This window comes from Arvicanthis niloticus, chromosome 18, assembly GCF_011762505.2.
Source record: "Arvicanthis niloticus isolate mArvNil1 chromosome 18, mArvNil1.pat.X, whole genome shotgun sequence".
NCBI classification, from domain to species: Eukaryota; Metazoa; Chordata; class Mammalia; order Rodentia; family Muridae; genus Arvicanthis; species Arvicanthis niloticus.
In genome coordinates this window covers 38,588,904-38,607,607 of record NC_047675.1, presented here as the reverse complement: position 1 = coordinate 38,607,607, position 18,704 = coordinate 38,588,904, and the positions used below count along the sequence as shown (strand labels likewise).

Here is an 18,704-nt window from a genome sequence, read left to right as displayed (position 1 = left end):
CAAGGAAAAAAATCAAACACTAAAATAAAAAAAATTAAACCGCAAAGTCTCAATTAGAAACATTTTAGGGACTTGGGGATAGCTTAGTATATAAATCACTTGCTGTGCAAGAGTGTAGACCTGAATTGAAATCCCTAGGGCCCACATGCAGCTGAATGTGGTAGTGTGTGTCTGTCATCTCAGAACTCCTACAAAGATGGGAGAGAGGAGAAACAGGTCAGCCTGGCATATGCAGGGGCAAATAAAGAATCCTGTCTCACACCAAGTTATCCTCTGGCCTCCACCTTCCATGTGTATTCCATAACATGTGCCTAAGCCACACACACACACACACACAACCTCACACACATACACACACTCACACATACATATTCACACATACACAATCTCACCCACATATACACACATTCACATACACATACTCACACATATACAATCACACACGCACATACACACACAGTCTCACACATACACACACACATATACTCACACATATACAATGTCTCTCACACACAATCTCACACACACATACTCACTCCTACACACACTCACACACACACATACACAATCTTACACACATACACACACACATATATATATATACACATACACAATCTCAAACACAACCTCACACACGTACACACACACTCGCACACACATACTCATATATATACAATCTCACACAGACATACACAATCACACACACATACACATACTCACACACATACATATACACAATCTCACACACATACACACACACATAAACATGGGTGAGACTGATTTTTAAAAGTCTACAAAAAAAGAGGGTTTTTTGGAAGTTAATAATGATAGATGATGTGATTATATAACACTGATTGTTCTTAAGTGCCCCAGAATTGGCATGACATAAACATAAAATTAACATTTTACCATGATTAATTTCATGTTACATGAATTTTTATCTCAATTTTTGATAGTTTCATACTAGATTAGTTAACTTGCCTAATAGTGCGCAACTTTTACAGATTCATCCATCCCTTTTCTTAAGCACTGTGTAAAACCACAAGGTTCAGCCACGCACATGGTCCATCTCTTGTATGTTTTATTTTAACTGGTACTAAAATTGCAGTCGATGGTTGTATTTATGCCTTTGCTCTAAATATCTGTTTCTTACATTTCTATTTCACTGATAGTTTTCTGCATCACCACGCTCCTTATGTGACTGTCCTAATCAGCACTAATGCTATCTAATACACAACAGAAGATCCACTCTGATAAATATAAGACATGGCATGCAAATTAAACAGAGATGGGTCAGTCAGAGAGCAAATGCTAATATATTCTCTTGCTCTTTAACTGTGAAGCTTTGCTAATTTTTATTCCTTTTATCTTGAAAGCAACATAAAATCGCTCTAGCCATGGCAGAATCTTAGCCAGGCTTAGAATGGCACATTCATAAACACCCATGCAAGCCAGGACAATGGGACTGAAAGTCTTAGGCAGGTAAACAAGTCTCCACTGTGATTTCACGCTTATTTTTACTGAAGAAAGACTCAAATTACATGGCCAGTTACAGTTCCACCAAAATGACCTGAATAAGAAATCAAATCACCTTAAGGTCATGGCAACTATTTGGAAAAGAAGCAGCATATGATCCAGCCATACATCTCCTGGGTGTGTACCCGAAGAAGTCTAAGGCAGCATATCACAGAGACAGCCACACACACACATATGCTTTGTGGCACTATCACAAAAGGCAGCTCATGGGAAACCAGCCTTGATGCCCATCGGCAATAAAAGGGTAAAGAAAAAGGGTAAATGTCCATAGAATGGAGTAATACTAATTTGTGAAAGATGACCTTTACAGGAAAATACATAGAACTTGAGGATGCTGTATTGACCAAAACAGGACAGATTTAGAAAGATAAATACTCAATGTTTTATTCATACACGAAATCTAACTGTTAAAAGGAAACATGAAGTAGAAATAGGTTGTAGGACTATTTAGGACAGTGGTTCTCAGCTTTCCGAACTCTGCAGCCCTTTAATACAGTTAGTTCATCACGTTGTGATGACCTCCAACCATAACATTATTTTCATTGCTACTTCATAACTGTAATTTTACTAGTGTTATAAATCATAATGTAAATATCTGATATATAAGCATATTTGATATGTGGCCCCTGTGAAAGGGTCATTCAACCCTCAAAGGGGTTGCAGCCCACAGGTTGAGAACCTTCAAGAAGGGAGACAATCTGGGGAGTGGGGGTGTACATAATCAAAGTGTACTGTGTGCATGCATCTGTGCAAATGTGACAATAAGCAGAGAATTCTAGCTCAGTGGCGGAGCATGTGTCTTCCACACCTTCAACCCTAGGTTCAATTCTCAACTCTGCAGAACGAAAAGAAAGTGTCATAATGAAAGCTGTCATTTCTGTACAAATAAAAATGTTAGTTTTAAAGCACCGTTCATTGGAAAACGGAGTAAAGGGGCTCTTAAACTGAGTCTGTGGCATGAATTTCAAAAGCATCCTTTTGACATTCTGGATGCCTACCGTATCAATCTTACTAACTACAAAATGATACTAAGTCCACATTCATTTTTTTTTTTACTGTATTTCTCACTCCCTTGTCCCACCCTTAAATCTGTTTCTACCTTACACACGTATTCTTTGTGCTTATTAGCATGGGTCCGCTCCACATTCTGTATGGATAAGGACAAACTATTGGAGGATATTTTAAATGATTATTTACCTTAATATGGTTTCAGAATTCCAGGAAGGCTGAAAGATTATAGGGGAGTTCTCAATATGGCTTTTATATACAGATTTCTTTTCTATTAACATCTTAAGATGAGTATGGTATGTTTCGAGTAGTGACTCGGTATTGACATATTATTATAACTAAATTGAAGTTTTCTTTAAATTTCTTTAGTTTTTACCACTGTCCCTTTTTCAATTTCAAGGTTCCACTGTGGGATTCATGGTGCACGTTGGTCACCTTGTTTTCCTGGTTTATGTGGTTAGAACAGTCTTCAGGCTTTATTCTCTGGGGTTTTCCTTGACAGCTTTTAGGGTAACTGTCCAGCTAGAATAATCTCCACTTCGGGTCTGCATAACAATTTTCAGAGTGTTTTAGGAGACAAACCATAGCGATGAAAAAAAAATCTGTCCTCACCACATAAAATCAGGACTGCATTTTATCCATGTAGGTTAGGATGTACAGTGTTAAAGTTAGTCACCGGCATGAGTTTGAGTTTATTAGTTTTCTCCACTGTAAAATTCTTCCTATAATAACCTGCTATTAGACATAAGTTGCTTAAATATGCCTTACACTTAAGAGGGCACGATTTGTACTTCAGTTTTTTGATGTGGGATAAATTACTATTGATTTACTTCTTCTGAACAGGAGTAAATATATTGCCTCATTTATTTAATTTTAATTGTGTGTACTCATATATGCCTATGTGTGGGTTTGTGCATGTGTGTATTGTGCCCATGGAAGCCAGAAGAGAATGTTGGGTACTCTGGTGCCAGGATTATATGCAGCTATGAGTCACCCGTTCCGGGCTCTGGAAACTGATCTCAAATCCTCTCTAAGAGCACTGTGTGTTATTAATTGCTCATCCATCTCGGTAGCCCCTATGTTGTGCTATCTTATTGAATGATAAGAGGTATGGTGTGAGACCACAAGTGTGAACTAAGCCATCCATACAACAAATCCAAAAGGTAGAAGGGTATAAAGTAAGGAAAACCCAAACAAAGCTGACCTTTCAACTGGGACAAAAGTATAGGTTCCTGACACTCAGTCCTACACCCAGTTCTGAATAGCCTCAATGGATGCAATTCCATCCTAACTTTCACAGTGCCATCCATTCGTATCCTCCAGTGGTTATCAACATCCTTCCTGTGGACAGACAGAACTCTTCCTACAGGATCAATACAATCTATCATGCCAGAAGATTCCCAGAGAAAGAGGATCCCTCACCATCAGGGAAGTCATGAGCAAGAAGTGACAGCTAGTGTCCAGCCTAGACAAGTCCCTCTGACATCCGTGGGAAGCTGGAACATTCCCACATCCATGGGAAGTTGACCACTACAATATTTGCTAGAGAAAGCAATGTGGCAGAGGGGATGGAGAGACATGGAGAATCTAATATACCAAAGCATATCATTAATTTTAACTGCCTTTAATAGGAGTGAACGAGACTACCCCTCCCCCACTTTGTGCTCCCCTCCTCTCAGAGGAAGGATAGTCATATTGTCCACACAAGGCCAGAGCCACTACTTACTTCAATTGTTTCTTTAGCTTTGCAACCCACCAAGCTTTCAGAGAACATTCTCATTCTGAGACTGAGGCTGAGTCCCTTCACACATGTATGCTAATATTTTGTTTAGAATATTTTGCATTTATATTCATGAGCAAGAGTGGTTTTTAATTTTCCTTTCTTGTTTGTCCTTGACAGGGCTGGGTACCAAGGTTATGCTGGCCTCACAGAATGAGTTAGGAGGATTTTTGACTTTTTTTTTCCCTCTCTCTGAGAGAGAATGTCAGATCTGTCTTAAATGTGTTTGGAAGAATTCCCATTTGAACACATGTTAGCCTGGAGTTCTCTTTTGTTGGAACATTTTAATTATGGATCTATTCTCTTCCAGAGACAGAGGATTTCTTTTCTGTAATTCTTTTTAATGCAATTTCATAAGACTGTGTTTTCTAAATTTCTCAATCTTATTTGTGTGTGTGTGTGTGTGTGTGTGTGTGTGTGTGTGTGTGTGTGTGTGTGTAAATGAATGAGAAAAGTCCAAAGAGGGCACTGGATTTCCTGGAGCTGAAGTCACAGGTTACATGAGCTGCTACCAACTGTGGGTGCTGGGAACCCAACTCAGGTCCTCTAGAGCAGTAAGTGTTCCTTACCTCTGAGCTATCTCTCCAGCATACCTTCTTTTATTAATTTTAATCTAATCTGTTAGATAGCTTTGTTCTAATTTCTTCACAAGGCTACTTGGATGAATTCTTCACATTTAGCCTTCTTTCTTCTGTGATATTTACAACTAAAGATGTCAGTTTTCGTCTAAGTGGCACCTCACAAGTTTGACTTACAGTGGTTGGCATCCTTGAGCAAGAATGATTGCTAATCTCCATTGAGATTTCTATTGGAGGAGTGCAGTAATTAAATTCCACACCTTTCTGGATTTTAAGTATTTTTTAATTAATGATTTCCAGCTAATTTCACTGTAGCCAGGCACTTACTCTCCATGATTGCAACCCTTTGAGATTTATTAAAACACTATTCTTTATGACACCACATAAATTTAGGTAAATAGCCTAGGTATACTTGATAAGAACGTGTGTTCTCCAGTTGTTGGAGATACTATATAAATATAAATCACAATTGCCTATTTCGCTAAATTTATTCATTTTTCTATGTCTATCCTTTGTAATTTCAATAATATTTCCCTAGCTTTTATATCAAACAACTAGACAGAGAGATACCATAACAATAAGCCCCCTACAATCTGCAATTCTACTTATATTATAGATTTTTTACTACTCCTTCATGAATGTAATACTTTATTATTTGGTATGAAAAGTGGCTAAGACACTAGAAAGCATTTCCTGTCTCTCCAGGCATGCTGCCCACAAAGGAGGACTCACTGAGTTTTTCTCAGACCGACCAACCAGTTTGCAATTTCCATTTGGTTCACTAGCTTCTAGAAATACAACTAAATCCATGTCATGGGGCTCTAACCATCAATTCGATAGCAGTTAGAGATGATGTCTTTAGGAGATGTAGATGAGAGTAGAGGGTGGGGCACTCATTATGTGGTTGGTACTCTCATAACTAGCAAAACATGGAGAGATGATGCTCTTCCCATGTGCTTGCATCCAGGAAGCACCTTAAAAGGTAAACAGAAGGCAACCAATAAAAAGTCAGAAGCAACACCCTCAAGAGAGAACAAATCTGTTCTTTCTTTGGTCTTGCACGTCCAAACCTTAGAATTAGGGGAAATAGATGCCTGTTGTTTGATTCACTTGACTTGTGCTATTTTGTAATAGCAGCCTAAGGAAACCCTAACTTTTCTAAATTAATTATTTCCCCAAACCAGATACCTGCTACCTGCTACCTGCTAGAGTTGGTACCTTTGATTTGGAAGTACATCTGTCAAGAGAGTCTGGGCTGTGTAGGTGTCTTCTCTTGACATCTATGGACTTCTAACCCATTCTGCCCCTGCTTTGCCCACAAGCTCACCATTTTCTTCTCACAGCTACATCCTGACACATACATCCCTTGCACCTCAGTCATCGGCTACAGCTGTGCTTCTGAGAGAACCCAACCTGAGATCCATCCACATGAAATGCTCCTACTCACTACTAACAAAGGCAGATGGGCTGGAGAGATTAAGAGCACTTGTTGCCTGTACAGAGGACCAGAGTTCAGTTGCCAGCACCCACATTAGGAAGCTCACAGCTGCTGGTAATTCTAGGTCCAAAGGATCAAATGTCTTCTTCTGATCTCTGTAGGTGCCTTCGTATGTGCACCAACCCAAACATAGATACACAGAAACACACAATTAAGGAAACAAAAATTAAGATTCTGACATGCACTAAAAGAATGCAAATTATTTGCCAGTGATTATTATCAATGCCACAAATTTACTTTAATTGAACAAACTGGAGGCATCGTATCAGTTTCAGTGAGATCATATTTATATCCTGAATTTCTTCATCTTATGAAAATTCAAGGCCAGGCAAATCCTGTGTCTCCTAGTCTGAAGGGACTTCAAAGGGCAATCTGCCTAAAGGAATCTCCCTTATCTTCTTATCTGTGTTTCCAAGATTTCTATTTTTAAATGAATTATGATGAAAACATGCATTGCCCAAAAGGTACACTTGGGGCTGGAGAAATGGCTCTGTTCCTGAAGTGTTTACTCACATGCATGCAGACTTGAGTCAAGATCCTCAGGACTTAAGGGGAAATCCAGGTGCAGTAGCGCACATCTATAATCCCAAGGCTGGAAGGCAAAGACTGGAGGATGTCTGGGTTTACTGAACAGCCAGCCTGGCCAAATCTGTTAGCTCCAGATCACAGTGGAGACATTCTCTCAGAAAAAAATAAACTGGAGACTGATGGAAAAAGATATCCAATATTGGCCTCTGACCTCTATCCCAGGTCCACACACATGCACATGCACACACATGTATACACACACACATGAGCAAATATATCCACAGACCCCAAGCATACAACGTGCACATTGGTTTAGAATATGGAGACCCTCAAATCCAATCTCAGACATTTACAGGTGGAAAGAGAGAGCTGATGTCACTCCCCAAGGCCACCCAGGATTTACTACTGTGGTATAGTGCTCTGGATTCCCAAGCCAGAGCTTTGTATCGCCATAAATTACTTACAATTGGCGACTTGACACATCTGCTCAGATGGAATTATGGGGTTGGTTTACAGCTAGAGAATATGAGCCTCTAGGCAGACAAGGACATTGGAGGAAAGGAAAAAGGGTATTAGGATGGGGAGAGGGGAGAATGTCCTTACAGAAGGAGACCCAGAAAAGACAGCAACATATGAAGTGTACAGGAAACCAAATGGTCACAAGACAGTCACCTCTGGTGTTCAAATGAGCTGATACAAGGATAGAAGTGGTTATATATATATATATATATACACAAATGGGTAGCAATTTTTTCCTTTGCTTTAATGAATAAAGGATATGGGCATATCGAGATATAAAAGATGTAAATCTTCACTCATTTTTATTTCACCTTCTCAAGGCCAGTGTATAAAATATAATCCATAAGCATAAGTGACACACCACAGACCATAAAATTGATCTTGAACTTTATTCTCCAAACCATTACCAAAGTGTAAATCTCTTAGTAAGTCTTTTGTTTTTAATTCATAAACCAATTTCAATTTCTTTTTTTTTTAAATGCAAAACTATTTTAAATCAAGCCATCACATCACCAAGCTGGATGACTCTGGCCAAAGATGCACAGGAAAGAATATTCTATCTTTATTTCAATCTCATAAAGAACGTACAAAACATAGCTGTGATTCTCCGACACATACTTTACAATTAATCAGGAACAAGTTGGTCCCTCCTAGAAGACTTATATGTACATCTGTATTCCCTGAGATTACTCTGTGGACATTTGTGCATCTATTTGGTCTTGTTAAGTTTGTTTAATGGGTTAATTGATGGATCTGCTTTGAAACTGGTTAACATTGTTCCAGAAATCCATTTGGCCACACTTCTGCATTGCTATCATTTTCAACAAGGCCAACGATGTCATCTCAGGAATACTGTGACACTGTTAACCTTATTCCTCCTATAGGAGATTAAAGGGCAGAGGCTAAAAATCTTTTCCATCCTTAAATGAGTAAGAAGTGGATGTGATTTAAGCCCAGGGATACTGAATCAATCTCAGAGTATCTAATCACAGTTGCTCTCCACCTAAAATTATATTATCCTTCGGAGAAAGTTGAAGAGACACAGGGCAGAGAGCTGAAGTTTAGATTTCTGGGAAGCTTGTGTCCTGTGACTCAAAGGTACCTTGTGATCCAACCATTCAGAGATTTTATTTGAGTTTAAGTGTTCATATCTCAGCATTATGAGCTGTAAGTCTGGATTCCAAGGGAAGGGGATGGGAGGGGAGAGATAGGGGAGAAGGGGAGAGTGAAAGAAAGATAGCCATGGATGAGGGAAGGAGGAAGGGAAGGAGGGAAAGAAAAACTAGAGGAAAGAAAGGGAGAAGAAAAGAAGACAGGGGGAGGAGAGAGAAGAACCCATACTAGAGATAATTAGAATGCAGGACAGAAAATTAACCATAGCAAATAGGACGTCATGTGGCAAAGCTTGGATGAGTCTGAAGGTGTGAAATTCTTACAGCTCCATATGTCAAAGCCTTTCTTGGCATGTTAGAATCTGGAGTGATGGGGGAAAAGTTGGTGCAGAGGAAAATACTACAATATCATTTACTCTACAGTAATCTCTACAAGCTTCCCCTAAGAGCGCAGACTCAGCCACTGAAGTTCCTGGGCCTCATCTCTAGACGCAGACCTCAGGTGCATTCCAGACTCATGCCATCTGTGCTGAGGTTTGCCTTCCCTTAGGCTTCAAATTATTCCACTCTGCACATAATTCACTTTTAATTTATCAGCTGCCATCTGAGGCATTGACTATTAAATATATTAGTATTATTATTTTAGAATAAAATAAGTATAAAGGTTTCTATGCAGCATCTTTAAGAAGAAGGAGCACTGACTACTTGGATGATATCTTAGGGGACCCATCTTTTAAAGTAAGGATGTGTGTCCTGAATACCTGGAAAATAGAACTTGGGGGTCTTTACTTAAACACAGTAAATTGTATGCAGATAAGCACAATGATTTAGGGCAGAAAGAATGACCAGACAATTCTGCAAGGGGTGTTAGAATAATCCATCACAGAGTATACAGAGAATGAGAGTTACCTCTGTAGGTTCACCATGTAAATAATTTCTCTACATACATATGTTTGATTTTAACCACAAATCCTACAGCAATGAGAAAATGTTGCTTGTTTAGCACAGAAAGGCTCTATTTTGGTAAGAAAACTAACAATGGACAGACATAAACACACATTATTCTTCTAGCAACAGGAAATATTCTGATCTTGCAGACTCAATCATGAAGCAATCTGCTCTACTACAACACAGTGCATGCGTTTACATCCCTGTGTTGAAATACTTTGGTTTTGCTGTATACAATCATTGGACTCATGGCTTGTTGCTTTGGCTATATTCACAAGGCTACTGGTTTGCGAAGGACACAGCTCAGGAAACCCTATGACCAGAGAAGTAAATCACACTCACAGGTATCAAAGGAAGGACTGCTGCATATTCTTTGGGAGGAGACAATTCAGCTCAGACTCTCCAGTCAGGATCTTACTTATTTACTTGGCAAAATCCAAGGCAGGTCTCACCCACAGCAGGGCACCCCATGAGTTGTTTCCCATTCCCTGCCTGACCAGTTCTTCTGATTCCTCAGAAAAGACTTCTGTCTGTCTGTCAAAGAAACTTGGTTTCATCTCAGTGGCTTGGCTGAACACCTCTTCCAACCTGAGCTACATATTAGAAGGAGTATTTGAATAAAATAAGTAATATATAGCCTTTAATAAATCACTCAAAATCTGACGTTGCTTTATGAACACTTCATGTAATTAATAGAGGAAAAAAGCAAATCTAAATAAAAAAAGAAAAATGTAATCAAGTAGGTTGACAACCAGCAAGAGATAATTAAAATGATCCTGTTTTGTTTCTTGGTTTCATTAACATGCAAATGAGATTCATGAAGTTTGATATTGTGTTTCAGCAAGAGCCATAGAAACAAATTAAGAATGAAAATGAGTCCCACCGATGGAGACTCCTGTTGAGTATATAAATTAATGAAAACTATGATTGCATCCAATTAATAAAATATAATTCTGTGATTTATTGGGCCTCAAAAATGAAATAAAGCTTCATAGATAAATTAAATTTTGTTTCTTTTTGGTGGGCCCCACTCTGTGACTGCTTTGAAGATTTAAGGAAAGGGCAGTAAATGTTAAACTCCACTTTACTTTTAAAAGCACATGGTAGAGACCTTGCTTTCAAGTCAAAGTATTATAGAAATGGTATCCTTGCTAAGAGGGAATTGGTGTGAGATCTAGAATAACAGTTCTCAGACTTCCTAATGCTTCCATGTGTGGTGACCCCCAACCATGAAATTATTTTTGTTGCTACTCCATAACTGTAATTTTGCTACTGTTGTGATTAATAATGTAAATATCTGATATGCAAGATATTTGCATTATTTACACTATTATGCAATCTCCTCCAAAGGATTCTCAAACCACAGGATTAGAACCACAGGTCTAGAATGTCTCCCAGAGTGCAAAAAAAAAAAAAAACACCCAGTGCCTACAAAGAGATCCAGAATGGCGAGTAGGAAGAGACAGTGACCAAAAATCTCAGACTACAACGTACTTATAGAACAGAGAAGCGTGGTGAGATTCAAGGATCCCATGTCTCCCACTGGATGCAAAGCTCTTACTGTTCTTCTCCATTGACACCTTCACTCTTACAAACACCAAAGTACCCTACCTCAAATAATGTAATATGAAACTTGAACCATGTCAAAAAGCTCAAAACCATGACAAAGGGTCATGTGAACGTCTCTATAGTCATTGGAACTGAGTACTATATAATGTATACCAGTTCTCTCTCTCTCTCTCTCTCTCTCTCTCTCTCTCTCTCTCTCTCTCTCCCTTTCTCTTCCCCCTCACTCTCTGTCACACACACACACACACACATACACACACACACAGTTATGTTCAAAGTTCCATATACTCAAGCTCAAGCAAGAATACCAACAGCATAAAGAATACTAACAGCAAGGAGTAGATTTTGCAGTATGGCACAAGAGGAGATAACACATGGCTTTTGAAAACATGAGTTGTTAGGAGTCTGTCTATCTGTTAAAATGGCTTCCCATTGGTCAGCGTGTCCCTCCAATGCTTGTGCTGATGTCTTTTACCTCTCTATATATTGAAGAATATAACTGCAGTGACACTGTCGTTAAGCACATGGTTGTTTGGTAGGACGCTCTTTCATATCTCCTGCAAGTGAATTATCTTTAATTGTCTTTTCTTTCCTGGAATCATACGGAAGCCATTGAGCCCTACCTACCTAAGAGATGATAAACAACTGGAACTGGGTACTCCTCAAGGAGCAGAAAGCTTTATGAAGCTCTTGGTCCTCAACAGCAGAGAAAACCATGTCAACCATATCAAGAATTATGCAAACTGAAGGATTACTATTTTTAAGCATGTAATGTGCTTTAAAATTACTTCTTGTAGATTTCTTTTAACTTGAAATAGGAAGGCAATTAAGTTCCCATCATTTCTGTATTCATAACAATTGCAAATCATTGCAAAATTTCTACTTTATAAGATACATAAAAAATTTACCAGATTGAAGAAACTAAATTCTTCAGTTGTTAAAAATGATAAAATAGAGTTTTCAGATAGGGCATATTTCCTTGCCTTGATTGGAAGCCAGATGTTATAAACTCTGTGTTATCACCATTGGCCTGTTTGGACATTTACTTCTTTTCGAAGCATATCACTTGCAATGATTTGATTAAGAAAATAGGAAGTTCACAAGATTCAACGAGAGCCAAAGGGTTGTGGAGAGCAGACTTACCATCTCTTCGATTCAGCCTTGCGAATCCAGGACCATGACTGCTGGAGAGCTCAGAAGAACTGCTGAAGGATGTCTGAGGCAAGGAAGACACCAGGGGCTCATCACAGTCATCTGCCAGGAGAGAAAATGCCACATTCCAGTGAGCACAGAGCTGACAGTTCTCTTCAAATCAACACAACAAATAAACATAAAATCAAAACAAGGATCTAAGCCATGCACAGTGGCATGTGCCTGTAATCCTAGTGCTCTGCAAGAAGGTGTAGGATGACCAGAAGTTCAAGGTCATCCTCAGCTATACAGTGAGTTCAAAACCAGCCTGAGCGGTGGGAAATTCTGTCTTAAAGAAATAAACAGACCTAGATTCTCTAGAAATATGCCTATCGTGTATGCAGTATATCTCTGAAAGTCTGGCAAGCTCAATAAAAACTAGAAAATGACAAATAGATAGGATATTGTAGAAACAGAGAAAGAAGACATTGTAGAAATTATAAAAATAAAATGTGAAGATCAAAAGGTTTCCTTTTAAAAATTTTAGCATGAGCAGAATAATATATAAGTTTAACTATGTTAAAATTAAGAAAGTTTGTGGGCTTAGTGGTACACAGCTGACATCCTGGGAACTTGTGAGGATGCTGCATAAAGATCTCAAGGTCAAAAAGATCACAAGGTCAAAAAGATCTCAAGGTCAAAAAGATCTCAAGGTGAAAGCTCATGCTGGGCTAGGAAGGGAACTCAAAGAAACCTAGTTAAGTTAATAAGTCCCTATCTCAAATTAAAGCAGAAAGATGGCTGGACATGTAGATCAGGGGTAGAGTGCTTGCATAGCATGTGCAAAGCCCTGAGTTCATTCTGAAGTACCACAAAACATAAAGAATCTATGATTTCTATACAGTAGAGGCAAAAACTTGCAAAATGTATAAAGTTCATAGACAAGAAACAGATGAGCCATGAGTGCCTCTATACACACATAAAAGTTTCTTGTCATGCTTAGAATCACGTAGAGCATTTGAAAGAACATATTTAGAGATGAAAGAAATGCATCAAAATATATATGAAGGAATGGCATAAAAAGAAGTGTAAACCAAGATACCATCAGTATCCTGAATATAGAAAACAGTTTAAATGAAGAAAAATAAAACACCTCCCATTTGGTTAGAAAGCACACCAGAAAAGTGATTTGAGGCTTGGCCAGAGACTATGCAGCACAGAAGCCATGCAAACTGATACCCAGACTTAAGAAACATCAGAACTACTGGGAAATAATACTTTATAAGCAATGAATAGATGAATTGAACAGGGTCCAAAAGGCCAAAAGATCAGGAGCATGTGGGTCTCAAGAAATCCCACCATACAAGTTATGAGAAAACAACATTGAGTAACTATTTGGTAAAAAAAAAAAAAAAAAAAAAAAAAAAAAAAAAAAAAAAAAAAAAAAAAAAACAACCAGCCATGAGCTTGTATATTTGAATTTCAGCATATCCACACACTACTAGTTCTATTAAGAAGCAAGGGATTCCAGGAATGGCTTACCCATGAGGAACAACAGTCTCAAAAAAAAAAAAAAAAAAAAAAAAAAAAAAAAAAAAAACCTTGAGTATTATAAGAATCATATACAAATGCTAATCGTTTTCATTTCTCATCAAAAGGACAAACACTCCATTTGGGTGCTACTGACTGAGCTGCAGACTCAGCATCCCTACACAGAGAGGCATACTCATCCCTTATAACAACAGCAAAGGGCCATTCCCAACCCGAAGAACCGACAAGTGGCATTGTAGTTCACAATAAAATAATACACAGCAATGAAAAGGAACTTCAGCAATAAGTTCATTGGAATAGAACTCTTAGTGGAAATTTTGAGTTATAACAGCACAGGATATCTGTGAGTTTGGGGATTTTTTTAAAATGCAAAGCTTAATAATATGTTCTTTGAAAGCATACGTGATTTCTCATTCCACTTATTTTAAGACAATGAATAAAACTGTCAAACTTCAGGATTGTTTATATCTGTGGGGGTAGACTCAAGATGAGAAGAAAACCTCTAAGGTAGAACTGCCTAAGGTTGAAGTCTGGGCATTGATACCTTCAAAAGATTCCATTTTGTTATAAAATTTATAGACATACATGCATAGGTATACTCATATATCTGTGTGGATCTGAGGCTCTATTAAAGTAGAGACAAGTCTCCATTTATTTATCTTCAATGTGCATCACAGAGACTACTGTGTGTGTGTGCATAATAATGGGAGGGGATTCATATGTATGGGTGTATGTATACATATGAAGGCCAGAACACAACTCCAGGTATCATTCTGTCTCCAGGCTCTCACTGGCCTGGGAGTTACTCATGAGGTTAGACTCGTTGGCCACTAAAGCCTCAGTGTTCAACCTGTCTCTATGCCCCCAGTACTGGGTGGGATTGCAAGTGCTTATTAACACACTGAGATTTTGTATGTGGGTTTGGGTGATCAAACTCAGATCCTCAGGCTTGCTTGGCAAGACTATTACAGATTCATCTATCTCTCCAGCCACACATATATTGCTCTTAATATTAAAAAACAAAGTACAAGGGATAACACGAGTGAGGTTTGTTTTGATAGCCATGCATGCTTCATTTACTCTGCAGGTGCTTCCAAGTGCTTTACTCTTTTGAATTCTGAAGTTATTCTCAACTTTGCTTTAATCAGAAAAAAAAAGTTCATATTTAGTATTTTTCCACATCTCGGTAATTTAAAAGCACACTGTGTTATTGTCTCCTTTGGCAGTAATTTAATTTAAATTAATTCAAAAATTATCTGGATTCCCCTGAAATGTAACAAAGTTCTTTCTGCCTGAACTTGCTCTTGGGTGACTTTCACAAGAATTTGCCCAGTGTGGCCTTGTGTTTCTTGTGTTCTTTTGAGGTTTGTTTGTTTGTTTGTTTGTTCTTTGGGGTTTTACTCAGTGTGAGCAATCAAAACCATGGCCGCACGCAAGCCAGGCAAGCACTCTACCAATTGAGCTACATTCCCAGCCGTGCAATTGGTTTCTGAAGATTATCTCATTTTCATGTAAAGCTCATGTTTCCTTGTTTTGTATCTTAAATTCTCTAGCTGACTCTTAAGAAAGACAGGTTCTTGCATGTCTATTGATTAGCTTAAGTGCTAACACGAGCCAATCTAGTTCTTCAGTCAAGTACTGAGGGATGTAGACATTAAAAGACCTACAACCCTTAGTGTATTGGGTGGAGGCTGTACCCAGTTAGACAAGCAACAACCAGAATGCTTTAGCACCCTGAGGGAACTAAGGTGTATGTGTTTTGTATACATAGAAGTATATTATGTACACGAGGGGACAGTGAACACACAAATTGTGTGTGTGTGCATGTGTGAGTGTGAGTGAGTGTGTGTGTGCTCACTGATACTGATGTGCTTTGGGGTCATTATTAGTATGCAGGTGTGTGATGCAAAAGACTGTTTAACTGCTTCTCAAATCAATTATGCAGATCAGAATTGATCCTGTGAATGTAAAATGGGCCACTGCTGTAGTCACTCTGGAAGGTATATATTTATTGCCCATTCGTTTTTGTCAACTGTAAATTGAGAATCCATATCGTTCCACTTTTAGTTTTAAAAGAATAGGGTTGAAGTAGGGGGAGGGGGCATCTTTCCCATTCACTGAGAGAGGGACTGGCAAACACGGGAGGTGGATCATGGAATAACGTATGAATGGGAAAGTTTGAATCAAGTTCCAGTTGACCTTCACATGACATGACACTATTCTTTACCACAGCCTGCACATTCTTCTCTTAAGCTGCTGTATGCTTTCCTAGAAATAGAGTTGTTTCGTGATTCTTTTCCAAGTTAAAAAAAAAAAAAAAATGGCACTGCATGCTTCCCTGAGAACTTAGTTCATTCATACATGGTAACTGGACTTTATTCTTTGCCATTAAGATACCAATATTAATAACTTATCAATGAAGTCATTGAGGTACAAAAGCTTGCCTCAAGATCATCTTGCTGTGGTAGAATGTCGGCATTTACAAATCGAGTTGGGGCAGGAAATCAAGTATATAAGAACCATATCATGTTATCATCACGGCCATTTCTTCGGGTTTCATTGTTTGAATGTTGTAGAACACCATGGCACCAGGAATAAAATGTATCTTGAGAGTTGTTCTCTCAAGCGCAGGGGTTCACACTCTATTTACTTATTACCTACTCGATGGTCAATAGTTTGACATAAAGAGATGAAGACCCTGGGCAGAGTGATGAGTCCCAGGTGAATAAAGGGGACATTTCCCTGTGGGTATTAATAGAATGGAATTTTAGATTACATATAGGGGCCTCCTGTGAGTTTAATTCTAGACAACGGGTTTTCTCAGGCTGCATTAGCAAAACAAGAGTTCCCAACTATTGACACCCAGGGATAATATTTCAGCTCAAAGATTCTCGACCAGTGTGGATGGACCGCAGCTCTAGGTGATTCATGGCAAGACCAGATGATGTGTTAATCCCTGGCTACTTGAGGCAGGTTGCCCCTGATAGTCAGTAGATCAGGAGCAGAGATGCTTCTCTGCACACTGCAGAACACAGGGCATCACTCTGCAACATTTTCTCCAACATCCCAATGATGCTGAGGATGGAAAACAGTATTCCAGATTCATATCCTAGCCTTCTGCTAGAGCAGTCTCTCAGCTGGTACCCTCCAGTTTCCTCTCATTTCAGCATAAATAGAACTCTAATTTGCAACTTTTTGCATTTGAATAAAGAGCATTCAGAATATATTGAGTATATATGTGTTAATGTCTATAAGGGGTCACATTAACTTAACCCAAAACTATGCTTTTTGTTATTAATACTACATCAGATCATCATAGAACCCTGGTCCCTTCACTGCCAGTAACACCGTTGGCAAAAAATGAAAAACTGAAAATGTCAAGACACAGGGTGAGATGGTTGATGTGATGACTAACAGAATGTAATAATAAAGTTGCCAAACATTTTAGGGAAGCTCACAAAATTCTGCTACATGGTAGCAGAACACGTTGGGATATTATTGGATAGTTCTATAAGAAAAAAAAAAAAAAACCTCTTAAAATTCTGTTTTTCCAAAATTATAACACATTATTGGGCATTTTAAAAAGCCATAGGAGGATTGCTGCTTTTTACCTTTGTATCAGTTAGAAGTAGTAAAAATGGGGAGTTTAGGTTTTTTGCTAAAATATTAAATTTATACATTGATGATATTTAGACAGGTAATGAATTCTGTTAGAATATCGATAAGAAAGTTTTCTAACTTAGCTTGAGATAGTTTCACGTATATAGGGTGCTGTGCGTACATGTGTACCTGCAGAGGGGACAGAGAGAGAGAGAGAGAGAGAGAGACACAGAGAGAGCGACAGAGAGAGCGAGACTACAGCTTTTAGATCAATAGCTCAGAAAAGTCAGCAGTTGTTCTTTCCATGGGAGAAAAACTTGCCTTTGTCATTAAAAAGACAATGATAAATTAGCTCTCCTGCAAGCGGTGTGTATTCGATAGTCTCCAGCAAACGAAGGTGCAAACTGTACTGAAAGTATTTTAATACAGCTCGATAGAAAGTAATTTCCTTTTATTTTGCAAAAGGCTTTAATGCATAATTCTCATAAGTAAGTAAAAGCCGTTCAGTTTTTAATAAAAGTAATTCAATTTTCTTAAGCTGTTTGCGATATTACCCATACCATGATAATAAGTGTATATTATAGGTGCTTATGTTCTTACTGGTTTTACATCTTTTACCTCATTGGTCCTGACGAATACCCTATGCTCTCCTATTAGATACTGGAGCAATTTTGTCCTGAAAAATATCCTACCATAAACTATTAACTACTGGGACAATTGAGGGAAAATAAGGCACTGTCATTAAATAAATCACTCAAGGACACATTAGGAGTGAGTGGATCCAGGCTTTACCGTGTCATATCTCAACATGGGCCAACATGTTGTTGAAAAGAGACTTGGTCATCTAAAACACACATTACAGAAAGTCAGGGCTGATTTGCAAGAACATGCAAGCTGATCATCTGCCAAGTAACCACCTTCTCTGGCATTCTGAAAACCTGCCAAAAATCATTTGTATCCTTCCTAATGAGTCATACAGCCCATGAGGATATGTATTGGAGACCGGCGTGGGAGAGGGATGGGAGAGTGGGAAGCTGAGCATCTTAAAGGTTCTCTTAAACTAGAGGCAGAGGTGACTCATTTTAGAGTGAGCTTTGAAAACACTGGATCTTCATTCCTTTGAGGAAATGGACTTCACAGACCCAGACCAAACATAGCATTGACAGTTTTAGAATTAAGGAATGGCCTCTGCCTCAAGAAATCCATATCCTTTAAAAAAAATGTTTATTCCAATCTATATTATTGAAAGCTCATCTACTTGAAATTAGAAACCATGAACTAACTTAAAAGCTATAGCATACGATGAGGTTGGTGTGTACTATCAAAAAGGACTCTGAGGGAAGCAA

The 18,704-nt window shown here is 38.4% G+C and overlaps 1 protein-coding gene across 1 annotated transcript in view; it reads right to left on the bottom strand.

Moving 5' to 3' along the window:
- The window catches only part of Cntnap4 (contactin associated protein family member 4), a 292,284-nt gene that overhangs the window by 232,642 nt on the left and 40,938 nt on the right, over positions 1 to 18,704 (bottom strand). The window contains exon 2 of the mRNA XM_034523024.2: positions 12,220 to 12,330. Within this exon, the coding sequence (XP_034378915.1) occupies positions 12,220 to 12,330 (111 nt within the window). The remainder of the gene's footprint in view (positions 1 to 12,219; positions 12,331 to 18,704) is intronic.